This window comes from Varanus komodoensis, unplaced genomic scaffold, assembly GCF_004798865.1.
Source record: "Varanus komodoensis strain SLA01 unplaced genomic scaffold, ASM479886v1 scaffold8, whole genome shotgun sequence".
Lineage (NCBI taxonomy): Eukaryota > Metazoa > Chordata > Lepidosauria > Squamata > Varanidae > Varanus > Varanus komodoensis.
This window is the reverse complement of record NW_025336481.1, coordinates 16475895-16495741: the sequence shown is the minus strand read 5'-3', so window position 1 is coordinate 16495741 and position 19847 is coordinate 16475895. Positions and strand designations below refer to the sequence as shown.

The 19847-nt window shown below is 40.1% G+C and overlaps 2 protein-coding genes across 3 annotated transcripts; one reads left to right on the top strand and one right to left on the bottom strand.

Annotated features, from left to right (window-relative positions):
- Nucleotides 1-57: 57 nt before the first annotated feature.
- Nucleotides 58-17966, bottom strand: DPM1 (dolichyl-phosphate mannosyltransferase subunit 1, catalytic). 2 transcript variants are annotated; one of them, XM_044455456.1, is made up of 10 exons: nt 17814-17966; nt 11057-11156; nt 9658-9691; nt 7804-7880; nt 7677-7702; nt 5594-5689; nt 4426-4494; nt 4121-4235; nt 3062-3118; nt 58-181 (listed from the first exon to the last, which is right to left on the bottom strand). In XM_044455456.1, exons 1-10 carry the CDS (start codon nt 17915-17917, stop codon nt 77-79), a joined length of 783 nt encoding a protein of 260 aa, XP_044311391.1. In that variant the 5' UTR covers nt 17918-17966; the 3' UTR covers nt 58-76. The 2 variants fall into 2 exon arrangements, with proteins under 2 accessions (XP_044311391.1, XP_044311392.1); XM_044455457.1 differs by lacking the exon at nt 3062-3118.
- A 67-nt stretch (nt 17967-18033) lies between these two features.
- On the top strand, nt 18034-19640 carry MOCS3 (molybdenum cofactor synthesis 3). The gene has a single exon (XM_044455455.1). The coding sequence runs from the start codon at nt 18138-18140 to the stop codon at nt 19461-19463; it is 1326 nt and encodes a 441-aa protein (XP_044311390.1). The 5' UTR covers nt 18034-18137; the 3' UTR covers nt 19464-19640.
- The last annotated feature ends 207 nt before the right edge of the window (nt 19641-19847 follow it).

Here is a 19847-nt window from a genome sequence, read left to right as displayed (position 1 = left end):
GGGTGCCACTATCTGATACAAAAATAATTATTCAATCCAATGTAAAGATACTTGGAATGTAGTAAATATATCTTTATTATGTAGTTGCAAACAAAGTCAGTAAGCCCTTTAGAAAGGAAACTATTTCATTGCCTCCTAGTTTAGACTCTCCGTAGACTCGGTCCACAAATGATATTGGAACCTATTAAAACAAACACATCAGAAAATCATTCCGATTATAACACAAGAAACAACTTCATGAAACTACAGAAGGAAAACAAAAACATTTCAAAATGTAGATTATTCTAGCATTGCGCTCAGAATACAATATGCTTTGATGGACAGTATGAAATTATGGCAGGTTTAACTACTGGCTACCATGGTTATGTCAGAGGAAAACAATTTATTTATTTATTTGGAAGGCTTCTATGCCAGGGCGGCTCACAATAAATAAGAGCAGTATAAAACAATATAATATGAATCGACTTGGCCCAAAAAATAAAATAAATAAATAACAGTTAAAATAGTGTTTGAATAAAAAGGTCTTCGCCTGGCGTCGAAAAACAAATAACGACGGTGCCAGGCGGACCTCTCTGGGGAGCGCATTCCATAGATTGGGCGCCACCGCAGAGAAAGCCCTCCTCCGGGTACTTACCCTCCTAATATCCTTCACAGAGGGTTCCCGGAGAAGGGCCTCTCCCACTGATCTCAATGTACAGTTGGGGGAGGGGGCATAGGATTATTTGGAGTCTCAGTTCAGAGGTCCCGTGATCCTGGACCTGGGGTGCTAAATAAGGCTCCTCTGCCCACCCATAGCAGGCAAAAGGTGAATGCTGTGGAGGGGAAGAGGCTGATGCTGACATCTTCAGTGGATTCCAACAATGCCTTCCTTCCCACCTCTTCTGTGTTTCTTTATTAAATCCAGGGTGGGAGGTGCAGGGAGGCAAAGGTTGCCACCATTGCATCTTGTGCTGGATACACATAAGCCTCCATGTTGAGGCTTTCGTGCATTGAGGGTGGAGAACATTTGACTGGGCCCACAAGATGCATTAGTGAAGTTGTCATGCACTTGTTAGAGTGTACACAGAATCTCAGCTATAATTTCTTGTAAAACCACATGTCAGGATTTCATGAATAAAGCTTTGAATGTGATGACACAGTACACTGATGTTTAAGAACACTGCATTTCAGATATTTCTTTTTTCTGTTGGCCGCTATGGTTTCTCAGGCAGCAGCTAAACAAACTTCTGTTTGATTGGGGTTTTGAGTACATTTAAATTTGTTTTCTGCTGCAATATGTATGGTTGTTTTATTCCACTATGTTGTTTTAATGTTTGATTATTTTGTGATACTGCTTCTAAAAGAATCACAAGCCTCTTTATTTTAAAGGCAGAATATAAATCTTTTAAACAAACAAATACAATGGGAAGAAGGGTTCCAACTTCCCTTTTTTCCCCCCAACATCCTGAGTGCTCTAGATTAAGTTATCTATGTTTTCCTTTCCACATAAAAACAAAAATTCCTCATAATCTGAACAGCAATTAGTGCTAAACTTACAATTTCCAATAGCCAGACACTTAGGCTACAATCTTTCACATGCTTACCCAGGAATGAAGACAAGATGCAAAAGATTGTAGGGGTATTTTTATCTTCAAAGTGCCAAATAAATTTCTGCTAAGGGCACAGTCCTATGGCCTTCAGACACTGCCTTAACTAGCCATAGGAGAGGATTAAGTTCCAGTTCCAACCCTGTACACTGATTAAGAGGTCAGAGCTGGAATCCTGACTTTGGAGCCTGCTCCCTCCACCTTCACAGCTGGCATGGTTCCTTCCATCCTGGCTACAGCTGCGAAGTTGGAAGACTGACCTCAGAGCTAGAACTGGGTAAGTATTTCAGGGAGTGGGAGAGGAGGAAATAAGATTTGCTGAGATTCAATGTATTTAGTCTCACCTCTTCATGACAGGGACAAGAGAATTAGACAGCTGAAATTGTTCACCTAAATCCTTTGTAGTGCAGGAGAAGCAAAGAAGTGACCTTTGCCTCCATTCACCTTTTACTTTCAATGGGATGCCCATAATCCCCTGAATAAGGAGGATTATGGGCAGCCACACTAGACTGAGCTACTTTAAAACTAACAAATCTTTTTTATATAACAAACATACTTAAGTATTTTCCTTTAAAAATTAGTATTGCACATTGTTGCAATTCACTACCTGTTCATTACATGTACTCTACACTGGTTTGCAATACTTCAGACCATTGGATCTTTTCAGGATAGTGAAGCAGGAACATTAAGATTCCAGTGTGTAAGACTATATATTAAATACCCAAATGGCCCAAAACAGCTTGTGAAATCCATAGAAAGTCTGGCTATGCACTCTTAGTTGGCACACTCTAGCTGGCAAGTAGAAAGGGGGGGAAAAACACTTCCCACACCCATGCTGTTCTGCCAAACGTAAGTTGTTACATCTCTAGGCAATAGTTTCTTTCTGACAGTGGAGAGCCCAAGGCAGATTGCCTAATATATCTTCTGTTGCCACACAGACAATGGCACAAAGTAAGGAGAAAACATAGCCAAAGCATCCAAAATTCCTAAGGAAATTTCTTGCCAGTGCAAACATCCCCGTATTAGGAATGATAAAGTTTAGAATTCTTATGCTAAAGGGAACTTATAAATATTGCTTACATTCCACAACTTTTTTTATTTAAGCAACATTTAAATGTTAATACCACTGAATTTTATCTGGCCAGGGCGGCTTATTTTATAATGTGTGTTTTAAATTATTATGATTATTTTATATGTATATTTTAACTTATTGGTTTTATTTATTGTTGTAAGCCGCCCTGAGGCTTCGGCAAATGGGGAGGCATAAAAATGTTTTAATAAATAAATAATAAATAAAAATAATAAACTAAGGCACGCTAACCATTCTAGAAAGTTTTTGTGAAAGAATACCAGGAAGAGATTTTCTTCTGCAGAAGCACCCACACCTATTATTTAAATTTTGTTAAAGTAAGTTTTAAAGTTTTAAAGTAAGTACGAGTCTATAAACTGTTGCTGGAAATAGGGTTGGGTCAAACCTTTTCAGAATCTGTCCGTCTAGCATCCATGGACTTGCTCTTGTGCTTTTTCTGGACCTGCAAAATGAGCTAAACTAAGAGGAAGCCTGCAAATGTTTGCAGAGTCCTTCTTGTGCAACTGGCAACCTTCCCCATCAGGTGTAGCTACCCAAAGAGCAGTTGCAGGACACAGAAAAGGGTTGCTGTGAGCGGCTGTGCCAGGATCCATTCCTGGTGATCAATGTTCTTCCCCACCCAGCGCAGCTGATGGCGGCAGTGCTGGAGACAGAAGGTGGGGTGCGGTAAGCCATCTCCCCCTCGAGTGCAACTGGTGGCAGCAGTGCTGGGCACAGGAGGAGGACACTATGATGGCCATGACAGGTGCCATTCCTGGTGACCAACCTTCTTCCCCACCAGGCATGGAAATGGGATGCTGCTTGTTCAATGGGGCTTTTCCTGGCAAGCACCCAAGAATGTTAGGCCTACTCATCAAGAACTTGGACTCAGTGCCACAGCAAAGCAGCCCTTAGTCTGGGGAGTTGTGCCCAAGGAATCCAATGGATTCCTACCTCAAAATGGATTTCTTGCACATCCCTAGCTGGAAGGTTGGACAGACCTACAGAAGCTGGATTGCTGCCTGTATAGCTCCTTTAAATTAGTGTCCATGACTGGAAAGAAGGTAACAGGCTACATTAGAGTACTGGTCCAATGCAGCACATCAATTTTCTGAATATGCAGAACTAGTAACCTGAGCCTGGAGGACCACATCATCAAGTGAGGACAAAATAAAAAGTTTATTTTGCACAGTGACCATTATCTGCCCACACTTGTAGATCATTGATACCCATATTCTCTTATCTCATGACCTAATTTGTACAATACTAGATATAATTCTTAATCCACTTTTTATAGAGCCTCAGCATTTAAGATCTTAATGTACAGTTATGAACAGTAAGCAACATAAAGAATTGTGCTTCTGTGCATTTTCACTTACTGGTCAATTACAAGTCTAGCATCCACCATGTAAACCTGTAGCATAAGAAGCTAAATCTTGTTTGTTTTTTGTCTTTTTCACCATACCTCTCCAATAGAGTAACCCAGTTGTCTGGCCCGGACAATCATTTCCATCTGGAAAACATATCCCTTTGAAATGCACTTCTCCATCAATTTATGTAAAACTTCCTTTTTATATAACCTGTAAATAAATACATGAAATTAAAATATCTTAACACAGAAAATGAACACATGCTTACCAACAATATTCTGCCATTCCAAACTGCAAAATTCACCCACAGATTTTAAAGCTTCGGTTTTGAATCAGTTTCAAATTGAGTATTAGCATTGCTAATTTTTGATAATTACATGCCATTTCAGAGCCAACATACCTGAAACTTCCTGTTAAATCAGATGCTCCTGGACTCAGAAGAACTTGAGTTAGGAAGTTGGCACCTCGACTGCCAAGGAAGATACAGTTTTTTAAATCACTCAGAGTCAAAAGTTGAAAAATCACAAAACTTTAAGATACCACAGCAACACTGACTTATGGTAACAGAAAGTCACAGTTTCTGGTGAGAAGACTAAAATATATGCACTTGTTGTGAGCCCCCCCAAGGCTTTGTTGCAATGGGGGCAGCATAAAAATGTTTTAAATAAATAAATAAATAAATATTAGGAAAAGTTGGCTAATGTAGGTTGAGTCAAGATGACACATCTGTAAAATCTAGAAGATTTTTCTATCCCTCTTTGTGACTCTTATTTATATATGCTGCATGTCACAATCAGGAGCTCTGCTCCTAGTTTAATAGAAGTAAATAACAGAAGTCCCTGCCCACAGACATATAGTCTACAAAATAGGACTGAACAACAGAAGATGAAATTAAAAAAGATAAAAGATGGTACACAGTAACTGATGGGTACAGACCTATGGATATTCTCTCTCTCTCTCTCTCTCTCTCTCTCTCTCTCTCTCACACACACACACACACACACACACACACACACACGTGTTCAACAGGTCTCAACATGACTAGCTGGGGAATGCTGGGAGCTGTAGGACTACTTCTTGTTGCTCTAAACATCCATAGAATTTTGCCCAAAGGGTTTAATTACTAAACTAAAAATATTATCCAGTCTGGCTTTTCCCATAACAGGGTTGTAAAGATGGAAAAAGTTGGCTTTTCCCTTCATTGTTGCTCTTAAAGATAAGAAGTTCTCTCAGGATCTACCATTTAACAAAAGGTCAAAATAAATTAAAGCAAAAACAGTTTCATAAAATGCTACACATTTCTGAAGAAGCCCTTATTATTGAGTATATTAGCTAATTGAATGTCTTCAGAATGAAGGGAAACTATTAACTGAAAGACTTTTTTTAGTCTTACATGTTTACCCTGCAGCTGCCCATATGAGCTGCTACTGACCAACAGCTTCAGATTTCATAACCTAACATGGTTTTGAAATTGAAGACTTTTACCAAGAAAGAAAACAACTGACAAGCTCAACTCTGAAAAGCAAGGAAATAATTGATAAGAAATGGTAATGAATAAAGGTACTGACCTGAGCAATTTTCGCTTCAAATCCCACCCATGCACGCCTCCATTTCCTTTATAGCGAGTTCCAGATACAATGTCAAAATTACCTTCTTTCTGGGTTCTAGAGAAATAATTAGGCAGGAGGGAAAAATTCAATTATTTTGACAAAATATAATATCTTTAATAATCTAGGTTAAAATTTAATATAATTATACATAGTTGAAATTCACCATTGAGTACTTTAGCACTAAATATACTGAAAGACAAAACCTGGGTATCAAGCTGGCTAAATATGTTATATTTGTCATTTGCTCTTCTGAGTGTACTCAATGGCTACATAACAGCCTGTTATCTGAGATACTGTAGGTAATAGAGGAATCAAAACAAGAATATATAAGGCCATCAACCAATCTACACACTTGAAGTGAGCATACCATAAAAGACCACAGGATTATACTCTTCACATGAATACAACAGCAATGTTCTGAATATTCAGAAATATTTGAGAGTGAGACCCATATAATTTAATGGTTAAGAACACGGGAATAGGCCTTGGGGCATCTGGCTTCTAGTCCCCACTCAGTCATGAAGTTCACTGGGTAACTTTGAGGCAGTCATAGACTCAGCCCAACTAACAGACTGAAAGGAGAATTATGTAAGCTGCCTTGCGTTCCTTTGACGGCAAAAGGATGGGATATAAATATAATAAATAAAATAAAATAATCCGAAAGGGATTATAATGAATACCAGTGCATTAGGTTTGCAGAGCACACTGTTTCTGCATTACCGTGCTTTAACTGTACTAGTATTTCTTACGGTTCCTCCCTTAACCAAACTAATCCCTATAAAATATTAACCATGGTTAGTGCTGGTACGAGCATGCTAAACTATGGTCCATGCAAACAAGGAAAGGAAAAGGAGGGAATGTATGAAACCCCAAGTCACTTTTGTTTATAAGAGGAACAGCATTATGTAAAGCTAGAACACTGGTATCACAGCCTTCTTCCAAGGAGGTCATGAATTATCTAATTTTATGTTCTCTCATAAATTTTGTGATGCAGGCTAGCCTAAAAGATACTGACTGACCCAAGAGTCCCAGTGAGCTTCATGAATGGTCACTGATCTGAGGTACAACATGCAAGAATTCTCTACATGTCATTGAAAGTAAGGAGCTTGCACTAACCAGGCACAAGTTTGCATACATCAAAGTGAAAGATTCTGAACCCAACCGTTTTTCATACATAATGTAGCATTATATATATATTAGCTTTGAGCTAAGTTTAAAGAAGCCTGGCAAATGTTTAAGAGAAGGACAGGTTCAGGTACTATAACAGTATGTATTATGTTTAAGTCATTTTAGCTTCTGCACCAACACAGAACTGGAGAAGTGATTTGACATGAACTGTAAACAAGGTTCATACAGACTAATTTAAAGGAACCAGATGCAATATGCCTTTCAACATTTATACACTGCTAAAATTTTGACCAAGCAGTCTCAAATTGGCTGTTAAAGGTGATTATACGGCCACTGTCAGTGGCTACTAGCCATGATAGCTGTATCATACTATCTCTAGGTTCAGCAGCAGCATGGTCCTGGATACCAACTGCTGGAGACTAACAATAGAAGGGGGCTATTGCTCTCATGTTCTGCTTCTGGGCTTCCCAAAGGCATCTAGCTGGCTACTCTGAGAAGCAGAGTGTTGGACTAGCAAGGCCTAATCCAAGAGAAGAATATAAGGAGTCTCAAAGCTCACCTACTAAAATGTCCTTTTTTGTAGAGGATATAAGCTTCTACACAATGAAACAGGAGTAAATCCCAAAGAAACCAATAGCTTACCTCAAGTAAACATATAGAGGATCAGAGCCAGAAATTCTCAAGCAAAAATTCATAAACAGAATCCACGAAAGGTACTGAAACATGTCTATACTATCTTCTGTATTAAAACATTATGGAGCTTGTTTAACTGAAAACAATGGAGCATTCCAATTTGAATTGTTTAGAACATGGCTCCTCAAATGTTAGCATATTACTCATCTCAAATGTTACAAATGTATCTGAGGGCAATAAACTTCAATGTCTGAGTTCAAATATTAGAAATGTCACCCACCTGATAAATTCTGGAATGAATTTTGGCTGAAACAAAAGAGGAACATTTGAAAGAACAGAAAAATCAATGCAAATTGAATATAGCAAACTTGAACAAATACATGCATATGCACAGAGGACAAACTTACATGGTGTGAGAGGTCAGCATCCATAATAATTATGAAGTTTCCCGTAGCATGCTTCATTCCATGAATGTAAGCAGTCCCTGATATTAACAGTACAAAAGCCATTTTTGTTAATCACAGTCAGCATCAAATACGAAAATGGATTAAAATGTTTCTGAGGATTAGATTCAAGTTTTTGAGAGAGGGAGAGGGAGAGGGAGATTGATTGACTGATTTCCAGTCTTAGGTTAATAGATGCATTCTGATATATGGTTCTTTTGCCTTTGACAATTTGAAGGGCTACTCTTGCTTTCCAGAATGTCCTTCCACCTAACGTTTGGTAAGGGGTTGTTCCATGCTGAAATTGATAATCATTAGAAAGCTACCCCAGATAGCTAATCACCTCTTCCTTAATTTACTCTTTTAATTCTTAATGTCAAGCCCTGATTTTATTTATTTATTTTAAAGCTTTTCTATACTATTATCTTACCAAAAAGTCTCAGGACAAAGTAAAGTACAGCATCATCTACCATAAAATCCCAATTAAAATAATTTAAACCTTAAAATGCTGGGAAAATATTTTTAATTTTATTTATTAATTTTATTTTTTAAAAAAATAAAAGCCTATTTCATATAATACCAATTAATGGTGCAGTCAATAAGATATTGCATGCAGTTGTGGAAATCTCTGCCATTGTTAACTCCACACCTGTCATGAGCTAGGTTTCCCTTTTCCCACTTCAAAAACAACAGACTGTTTGTTCTTTAGCAAAGCTTTTTATTCTCCAATGCACTTCCAGTAAGCATAACCACAAAGATTGAGTCACTGAGCATGCAAAGAGCAGTCTGTTGAACCAATCACGCAACTGCTGCGAATCCTCCTTTTGAGTACTCCTGGGCCCCCTCCATCTGGGATGGCCCTTTTGGAGACAAGCAAGCCTCTTCTCTGTCCATCCCCACTCTAGCTGGTTGGCTCATTTCTCCTGATGTCATATCATGTGGTCAAGAGCCATATCAGGCTTGGCTGGCTGCAAGGGTTTTTCTCCTGTGGCCCCTCCCTGCAGCTGTAAATCCTGACTATTCTTAACATCTGTCTGAACATGTGGGGAGGGTGCCCCTGAGATAAACCCTCTGCTGCTTCCATTTCAACACCTGGAAATTTTGGCTTCCAGGGCTCATCTTAATCTGACAACCCTGATTCCGCTTGACCTTGGAATGTATGCCAAGAATAACTGCCTTCTCTATTCTCAACAATACCATCTGTGCTGCAAAAGAGCTATGGAGGGGGAAGTGAGTGTGCCAAGGATGCTGGTTCCTCTGGTACAGTTTGCCAAAAGGGAAAAAGTATGCCACCCCTGGAACTGGCATAGTGCAATGAGAAAGCCTGCCCTCATTTCTGCCCTGAAAGGTACAATTTGCATTGGTATTGGTTCTTCCACCACTATGATTGCCCTCTTCTAATTTGTAGTTCTCTCCTAAAAACATTAAGTAGTTTAAAACCTGTAGAATATGTAGGATTTATTCCACCTGAGGTTTATAAAGAACCATCTGTTTATCTACAAAATTAATATCTAGTACCCTATTTTTTGTGTGAGGATGCTGTTTATTTCTAATGGATCATCATATCAGCAAAGGGAATAATGTTAAGGTAAGCAGCTGAAAAGTAACAAATTTGCCTTAGAAAAAGGAGAGCATAAATTTGTTCCAGGTTCCCAAAACACATACAAAACACAAGCAAACAGCAGCAGAATAAAACACTGCATTAAACCTATATTTTTAAAGTAAAAACCATCTGAGAATGTGATTGAAGCATGGTGTAAAAAAGCTCAAAATGTATAGACATAAAACTTCTAAATCATTCAATTAATGAGTACTTACCCAATCCAAGTTTCTTTGCTCTGGGTCTTAAAAGCTGTAAAATATCAGTGAATCAAATAACTATCACATGAACAGTTCTAAAAAACACAAGAATCATGTACTTCAGTAAAATATTGAAATTACCTCAGTATAAGACCACTCCTATGCAAATTTAGACTAAAAAACATCCCACAACTACCAGCATACCTCAATTTTGGTGGCTGGAGTGTGTTGGTAATGGTAGGAAGTTTTTCTGCCTAAACATGAGTGGCATTATATCCTACATCATCTTTTCTTGATCAGGATAGCTACACATCCATAGATTGAAATCCAAAATTCTATGAGCATTCTACTTGTACAATAGAATTTCCCCATAGCCCTCCAAAACTGCCCCAGAGGCTGGGGACCCTGTGAAGCAGGTTTGGGGAAGCATGGTGGAAAGGGATAATGAACAGACAGACACTGGCTGGGACAGTGGGTTACAGAGCAACCTGCATTTTAATTTTTGCTTAAACAGGCTTTAATGGGAACAAAAGCAGTACTGGAATATAGGGATCTTGACCATATTTATCACTTGTCTCTATTGAAGGAGTTGAAGGACCTAATGAAGAATGAGTAACCTTGTATTGGCTAGGAATGAGTTTCCATGTATAATAGGACATCTGTGGCTGCAACAGTTTATTGAAGTAAGTGCCACGGAACTCAATGGGAATTACATTTGTGTAGACCTGCATGTTTAGACAGAAAAGGCTCTGACAACTCCCAGCACTTCTGTCTAAACATGCCTAGGACTGTGCCCTTAAGGACTCAGTTCTGCAAGTATGACTAGATACTGTCTTAATGGGCAAAAATGCACTAAGAGTTTCTAACACCTTACAAGTCCCTTGTTGCATATGCCATAACGCTACAATATTGGGAAGAACAGTACCAAACTGATTACTTCCCAAGAGCCAGCTACTAGGATATCTTATGAGACCTGGTAATTACAATCCTGAATGACAATAGAATTTAGCTATTTTGGCTTAATTATGTTTGAAATAACATTTCCAAAATTCATATCATAACCTTTAGGGAGAACTCAAAGGTCACAAAATACGGTACATATGTTCTAGTTCTCCAGAATCAAACAAAGCAAAGGAAAATAGTGGGTGGCAGGAAGGAAAATAGTGGTTGTTGTTTTTCCTAGCCATGTAAACTGCATCTGGTTAGTCTTAACATGGAAAGTGGAAATCAAAGCTATTAGTGTGTGATTCTCAAAATACTGCCTCTCAGGCAGACAATGCTACTCTTATCATGAATCTGAGTAACATCTGAACACTGTCAGTTAAAGAAAACCAAGAAATTCCATTCCTCAATGCTAATCACTTAAGCATTTTTCATGTTTTAAAAATATAGCAGCTAAAACGAACACTTGACTCACAATTTTATCTGATCCATAAATTTTTATCAATTGTTCAGCAACTTCTTGTGTCCCATCTGGGCTTCCATCATCTATAATTATAATTTCAAATTCATTTCCACTGAAAAGAAAATTAGTATTTAAATATTAGTGCATTGTTTCAAAAGATCCATCATTTCAAGTGATATAAAGCAATATAAAGGTAGAAATATCCAGTAGTTCCCCCATCAAAGGTAAGTTATGTCATTAATTCTATTACATTCAATTCACATTATTATTATTATTATTTTTCAATTTATATCCTGACTTTTTCCTACAAAGGGCTCAAGGCAGCTTACATCTCCTCCTCCATCTTATCCCCACAACAACCACCCTGTGAGGTAGGTTGGGCTGAGAGTCTGTGACTGGCCCAAAGTCATCCAGTTGGCTCCATGGCTGAGCGGGGACTAGAACCCAGATCGTCTGAGTCCCAGTCCCAAACTCTTAACCACTACACCACACTGGCACATCTCAAATTGGAATCAAATTCCTTCATAGTTTACATTTCAGATTTTTGGAGACAAGCTGGTAGTTAATTACTTTCAATTCTAGTCCCAAGTTATAAGAATACTGCATGTCACTTGCCTCATATTTTAGTAGTTCTATTACTAACATTAGCATATGACTGATCATTAAAAAAACAATTTATGGGCATCATCATTAGCTGTAGACAGACAAATGGTTTGTTACCAAAGGTTGCAATCTTTAAGTCAGGGTTGGGGAAATAGATTGGTGTGGGAGGCCCAGCCTATCATGAGCCAAATCGTGTCAGAGTAAGGCCATGGCACTTGATGTGATTCGAGCAACAATCAAGGTGTCAAAAGGATATGGCTTCATTGGGGAAGGCTTGCATGCAACAAAGCATCCTTGGTTGAAACAGCCTATGAATCACTGAGGCAGCCCATTGGCCCAGGGTGGTTTCATCTGCTTGATACCTTTTCCCATTAAGTAAGGATATAGCATAACAGAAGTCAGCTGGATCATCCAGCCAGCTGTTTGGTCCTGGCCTGGGCAAAGCTGACTTGGCTGAAGTGTGGAGGATGTCCACCAGAAGTGCTGGTTGGTGTGGATTTGTTTTCTCCTTGCCTTCTTCCATTGATTGTGCAAGCACTGTGTGCAGCAATGTCTGTGTTAAAATGTTTTGAGAATGTTTACTTGACTGAGTAGTACCATCAATATTTGTAACATTTATAGCTAGGTATTCAGAAGTCAATTTATTCTATCAAGGATTCTTAAAATATAACCATTGCCCTTCGGGAACAGACTGTTCATTCATGGAATCCAGCATGTTGTTTCCAACAATGGCCAGTCAGATACCTATGGGAAGCAGCAAGCAGAACATAAATGAAATAATATCTTGTGTTTGTTTCCAGCATCTGGCATACAAAAATGTATTATCTGTACACATGGAATTTTTATTTAGCTATCATGACTAATGACTGTTGACAGACCAGTCCTTTGTGAATTTGATTAATCCTTTAAAAAAGCTATATAGGTTAGGTGTCACATCTTGTAGCAATCAGTTCCAAGTTAATTAATGTCAGTGGTGTACACATACCACTGAAAGTTAGAATGGCATCATATATATCACCAATTATCTTAGGCATTATGCTACTGTAACCGACTCCAGTGTACCCTTCACCACTGTTTCTCCAGAGTGTAAGTGTGAAAAAAATAATAATAGCAATGAAAAAGAAATTGAGGGAAGGAAGCTTACATAACTCTGGCTGATGCTGTATTATTTTATATTTCATCTAAAATGAATAACCTGATTAATCAGCTTGTAATTGGCTTTTTGGAGTATAAAATCTCTCTTCTTATTTGTTAAGTCTATGATTTTAATTGCAAATTTCCATGTGTTGCCAACTTGGGTCCAGAGTAATGAACTTTAAAATGTGGTAAGTTTGCATCTTCAATGGACTAATTTTTGTTGGCATAAGAATGTGTAAACCTTAGAGCAACATCAACAGAAGCAAACATTCACTAATAAGTTGAATCAAAGCATCTGTATGGTATTTTACTGTATCATACTACATCTAGGGAAGTGTATGATGATTGGTTTCTGGCATCTGTGGAATAGGGGGAAATGTTGCAGCTGAACAACCTCATAGATACTGGCAAGATTAATATGTTATGATTATTACTTTTTCTGTCACTATCTGAGCAAGACAGGGAGCCTGAATTCAATGAAGCCATTTCAATACCCTTTGTATTAAAAGCACTGCGCACATTACTATTGTACCCTGAGTTCTTCTGAAAAACTGAAAGTTCAATATTTTTCTGATTCTTTCAAAATCTAAAAGAAACAGAAGGTGGAGGGAATGACAGCAGCACTTTGGCACCATGCTTTTCACTTCCAAATTCCAGAAGACTCTTCATGTTACAAAGTATATTGAAAAAAGCACCCCCCTTTACACTTTTCAGGCTAGATCCAGATTTAAATCAGATTAGCTATGCTGGTGGAAATGGACTTCCCTCTCCACTCCTTCCTCAGGGAGTCCTTCCAGCCCCCTGAAAATGTTATACAAACAGTCAGGAAACCATACTCAATGGGGTAAGCTGTTGCATTGGAGTTGGGTGGGAAAAGATCCTCAAAGATCAAGTGGCCTCAGTTCTCCATGTATAAGGTCCTTAAACCTTCCACTTCACCCACAAGAAATGTATGAAACCTTATTGATTTGAAAAGATGTAGCAACTCTCATGATTCCAAACATATTCCTTCAAATTATGGCATTCATGATTAATAGATGTTAAGGTGGATGAATAAAAAGTGCTTTATAAGATTTAAAAATTATATATAATATATAATATTTGCAAAGGTTTTAGCTATAGTTTTCTCTTAGGAGTATCCTGGTTTAAAATGAACTCTGAATTTAATTCAAACATGTAATTTTTAAAAAGTGAATTATGAATTGCTACTTTGCAAAAAAAAAAACATGTTGCAGGGAAAACATCTTTATTGGTCAACAAAAAGTACAACTACTCATGTATTTACATTATGCCTTGATTCTGGAGGCATGCACAGGAAAATGATCAAAGGTGTCATTTACTAAACCATTTGAATGATCTTCATTCCCATTTTATTCCTAGTAATTTGTATTCAACAAAAATACTGCAATCCTCTGCATATGTATTTTTAAGTTCCACTGTGTTCAATGAGTAAATATTTTTAGGAGTCCAATCCTGACATCTACATTTAGTTCTGAAATAAATATGAATTTAAGACTGTTATTTAATGCTGATTTGAAAAATTGATGCCCATTAACACTTAATTGTTCTATAATTTGTTTAATAAAACTTGTACTGTACTGTATGTATGACCCAATTATGAGCATCAACTTATCTAGCCTGTGTTGATATATTTTAAAAAAATATTAAACATTTCAGAAAATTATATACACAGTAAGTTGTATAAATACATTCAGATTAAAGTACTTTATACGTCGTCTTCCATATATGCCCTCATGCCCCTTAAGATCTGCAGGAGAGGCCCTGCTCCGGGAACCCTCCTTGAAGGAAGTAAAGCGGATATCTATGTGGAGGAGGGCCTTTTCTGTGGTGGTGCCCAGACTATGGAACGTGCTCCCCAGAGAGGTTTGCCTGGCCCTGAGCTTATATTCTTTTTGGCACCAGGTGAAAACCTTTTTATTTAACCATCATTTTAAGAATTAGAGTTTTAGATCTTGAAGTTAACAGTTGCATTTTAATTATTTTAGTTATTTTTATTTATTTTTCTTACAATTGATTCATTCTCTTTTTGCTTATTATTGGATTAATTTGATGTTATTCTGTTAGTATTAGTTGTATTTATTATAATCAATTATTTATTGTATCATGAATTGTATTTTATTATTACTGATTTTATACTCTGTAAGCCATCTTGAGACATTTAGTGAAAGATGGGATAAAAATGCTTTATTAAATTATTAAAAATGTTCTTAGAATTATTAGAACCAATTATGCATTTATTTAGAAAGTCAACAGCCAGTGTTGTATAGTGGTTAATGTTATACTGGAACTTGGGAGGATCCAGGCTGGGGTCCCTGCTTGACCATAAACTCACTGGAGGACTTTGAGCCAGTCACTGATTTTCAGCCTAACTCACTTCACAGAGTTGATGTGAAGAAGAAATGGAGAGAAGGGCCCTGTAACCCACCTTGGGTTCTTTGCAAGAGGAAAAAAGGTGTGATATAAAGAACCAAAGAGAAAAAGACTATGTTCTCCAGGCAAGTGTCCCAAGGACCATACGGTGGCTTATAAAACTTCTCCAATGTTTGAGACAGTGTTCTGACATTGGAAGGGAAGTTGGAGATCCAATCCCAGACACCTCTCTCGTAGAATGTCTGCTGCCTCTCCTTTTCCATGGATGCAGAGGAAGAAGAGGAGGGATATTCAAGTGGGCAGGGAGTGGACTGGAGAGACAGGGATATGAGTTACTCTGAGCTTCTTCCAATTTCCTTTCCTCCCCCTCCAAAGTGCCTTCAGATAGGCTGAAAAGACAATTTAGCATAAATCACCCAAAAGGATGAGGTTTAGGATTAGGGTCACTGCTGTCACTCCTTCTGCCCCAGCTTCAACCTGGCAGGACATAGGAAACTTGGAAGCCTCCAAATTTAGGGCCTTCCAAGGCGTGCGGGTACAAGAGGATTGTGCCCAAAGCTTGTGTAACTGGGCACCCTGGAGATGATCTGAGCTGCAACTCCCACCATCCCCATTCAGCAGAGCCTATGGTTACAGACCATTATTATTTATTTTTCATACTGCCTAGTAGATGTAAGTTATACTTCAAAAGATCTAGATGTAAAGATTAAAAATCTATGAAAGATCTAGGTTGGTAAAAGCTGTTCTAAATAATAAATTGGTGTTTTGATAAAAATTAATGACTTTCAACTTTCAAGAACTCCACAGAACTTCTAAGCTACAAAACCTACTAACCCATCTACTCATATATACCCATGTCAGTCCTTTATAACTTAAAAGAAATAAAAACCCACACTTTACAGAAAGCTCTCCTGGAGGCAATATGATGTTTCAGTGACTATTTACATACTGGATTTAAGCATTCAAACATTTCAAGGAAAATTAAAGTGCAGAATTGTTAAACTAGCTTGTAAGAAAGCATTCCAACTGTCACTTTATTGCTTCAAAATGTTTTAAAGCTTCAATCTCTGTGTTTAGATAGAAAGAAAGAAAAATCCTGCAACTTCCAGCATTTTGCTGGGGAATATGAGGCATTGTAGGAGGGTTTCTCCGGTTGTCTAAACATGCTTAAGTTTATACCCTTCAAAAATTACCTAGAGAGGAAAAGCCCAAGTGATCTGCAAAGCCTTTTTAATAAAGCTACAGACTCACAAGCACATAAACTAAGCTGCCAGATTTGTTGTTGTTGTTCAGTCGCAGTCATGTCCAACTCTTCATGACCCCATAGACAACATTCCTTCAGGTTCTAGCTGCCAGATTAGTGGCACTTAATTACAGCCACTCAAGAATGTGCTGGAGACACACACAAGATCAAGTATCTGATTGCCAGCTGCTTCTGCTGAATCAATCACATACCAGCTCAGTCTGTGAGAAGTGGCTAACAATCAGCAGATTGACTTGAAGGAACACATTCTCCCTTACCAATCTGCCTGGCCACTGAGGTCACTGGATGGCAAGCTTCTGCTGGTTCCATGTGAACCTATGGTCCTACTGGAGTCCACCTGTAGAAGAGTTTTCAGCGAGGTGGCTCCATTTCTGTAGTGCTCCCTGCCTCTGGAGGACAGGTGTTGTCTGCAGCACTTTCTGGAAGTCTGCCTTGACTGACTAGCCACAATTCTCTGACACAGTTTTCTGATTTTGCACATACTGTTTTACCCTGTTTAATCTTTCATTGTTCACTGCTCCAGAATCTGTTTAAATGTGAAGAGATATATACATATTGTAAATAAATAAATAAAAGCCTACAAATGTCAGGGATGGAAAGGGTAACACAAAATGGATCTTAAGCATCTCAAGAACCTTGCAGAAGGCAAACTAATAAAACCCTTCATACCCAAGCTTATCTGCTCCAGATATTTCAGGCATATGAACAGGTGCCTATGTGCAAAGGGGACATATGTATAAGCAAGCATGCACAAGTCTGGGCTGTAACTCCTAATCTAAAAGGCTTATGTTTAAACTGCCCATATATCAGAAACATGTTCCATGATTGCACAACTGTATAGCAAAATAAATTTTAAGATCTTTATTACAAGTGCCCCTGAGAAATTGGTTACACAGCAGTATAAACATGACTAACGTTAATAAAATCCGGAGCATCTTATCCTGGAATGTTCAGCACAGGCCTATTTTGACTTTAAACTCAAGATAATCTGATTCGAATTTACTCCCCCACACCCCCCAGAACCACTTTTATGAGCACAGGATGAAAAAGGAAGCATGCCTTCAGCTCTCCTATCTACATGAACGTAAGCAGCCTTCTCCAAGCCTTCCAGATTCGCTGGCTTATACGAGGAAAGCATTGGGGTTGGGGCAAGATGAAGGGCAGCCCCAACGCGCGACGGTGACCGCGATGGGGATGCGGAGAGGGCGGGAAGAGCATGCCAGCTATTCCGGATTAACTAGCGCGCTCTCCGGAAAGGGGGCCGCTCCGACGGGTTTTGTGCGCCGCGCGTCAAACGGGCCGCGCAGCCGAGCGAAGGGAAAGGCGGCTGCAGCCCCTGCCTCCCCCTCCTCTGCCTCGCCCGCCAGCAGTCACCTCTGCGCGAAGCTCCTCACCAGCAGCCACACAATGAGCGGCAGGTTCTCGCGCTCGTTGTAGGTGGGCAGCAGTACCGAGTACTTGTCCGGGGAGGCCGCCATGACGGCGACGAGCTCTGGGCAAGGGCGCCTGCGTGCCAGCCGGCCAGTTGGCGGCGGGCCGGGCCTCCTCTCCCGGGCTGTGGCGGGTTTTACCACAGCGGCGGAAGCGGAAGAGGCGAGGCTTTCTCCCCACCGAGGGGTTCGCCGTTGAGGCCTTGCCGGCTTTTCTGCTTCTGCCTGAGGTAGCGAGGGCAGCGGAGAGGAGTTCGTTGCTGAGGTAATGGCGACGGCGGGAGAGGCCTCTCACTGTTCGGCAGAGGAAAACGTGGCGGGTGACAGAGCCCGCGGCGCGGCGGAGCCGCCAGCCCCTCTCCCGCTGCGCACCGAGCTGAGCCGGCTGGACATCCAGCGCTACTCCCGGCAGCTGGTCCTCCCGGAGCTGGCCGTGCGCGGGCAGCTGCGGCTGTCGGGCTGCTCGGTGTTGGTGGTGGGCTGCGGCGGGCTGGGCTGCCCGCTGGCGCAGTACTTGGCCGCTGCGGGCGTGGGTCGCCTGGGGCTGGTCGACCACGACGTGGTAGAGCTGAACAACCTCCACAGGCAGGTGTTGCACCGGGAGAGCCGCGTGGGCAGCCCCAAAGCCCAGTCTGCGGCCGCAGCCTTGAAGGAGCTCAATTCCGCGGTGCAGTGTGTGCCCTACGAGCTGGTGCTGAGCCCCGCCACTGCCCTGCAGCTGGTCAGAGCGTACGACATCGTGGCCGACTGTTCCGACAACGTGCCCACCCGCTACCTGGTCAACGACGCCTGCGTGCTGGCCGGGAAGCCCTTGGTGTCCGCCAGTGCCCTGCGGCTGGAAGGACAGCTGGTGGTGTACAACTTTCAAGGCGGTCCCTGCTATCGCTGCCTCTTCCCCAAGCCTCCTCCGCCAGAGACAGTCACAAACTGTGCGGATGGCGGGGTCTTGGGTGTGGTGCCCGGCATCCTTGGCTCCCTCCAGGCTTTGGAAGTGCTCAAGATTGCTTCTGGGATGGGCACCCCGCTCAGCCAGTCTATGCTGCTCTTTGATGGCCTTGAAGGAAGATTTCGCTACATCAAGCTAAGGCCCAGGGATCCAGACTGCTTGGTTTGTGGTGACCATCCCTCTGTGACTGCCCTACAAGATTACGAAATGTTCTGTGGGTCATTGGCTACAGACAAGTGTCGGACGTTACACCTGTTGAGTAGTGAAGAGCGAATATCAGTAGAAGAGTACAAAAAGATACTAGACAGCCAGGTACTTCATATACTGGTAGATGTCCGCCCACTAGTGGAAGTGGACATATGCCGCTTGCCACAGTCGCTAAGTGTGCCGCTAAGTAAACTAGAAGGAAAAGATGAAGAATATCTGAAATCACTTTGTCATAGGATCTGTGAAGCAAAGCAGAAGACTAAAGACAATGTGGCATTCCCTGTTTATGTTGTCTGTAAATTAGGGAATGACTCACAGAAGGCTGTGAGAATATTACAGGGATTGTCTTATGATGGACTAGGCTTAATTTCTTTTAAAGATATCAAAGGAGGACTGATGGCTTGGGCTAAAAAAATTGACCAAGAGTTCCCTCAGTACTAATATTTCTTAATAGTAATAATATAATGAGTTGCATTAATAACTGAACTGGTTGAAAAGATTTTAATTTTATACATTTTTCTACACGTCTTCATAATGTTTGAAAAAATACTGGAAAATAAACTTTTATAAAAGATAAAGCATGGGTGCTTCACTGTTATTAAAGGAACTCACTTTCGTAGCAAGGCAACCTATTTCTGAATCTGTAGAAATACTTTTTAATGGTAAAGTTGTTTGTCTCAAGTTGTGACATATGCCAAAAGCTATATATGTATATTAGGTTCCATATAGTAATACTACTGCTTCAGCTGTAACATTCCCAGAGTTCCCAGTCATATAGTGTTGTCAGGGTTATCTTCCAGAATGTTGTCATTTGAATAATTTCAG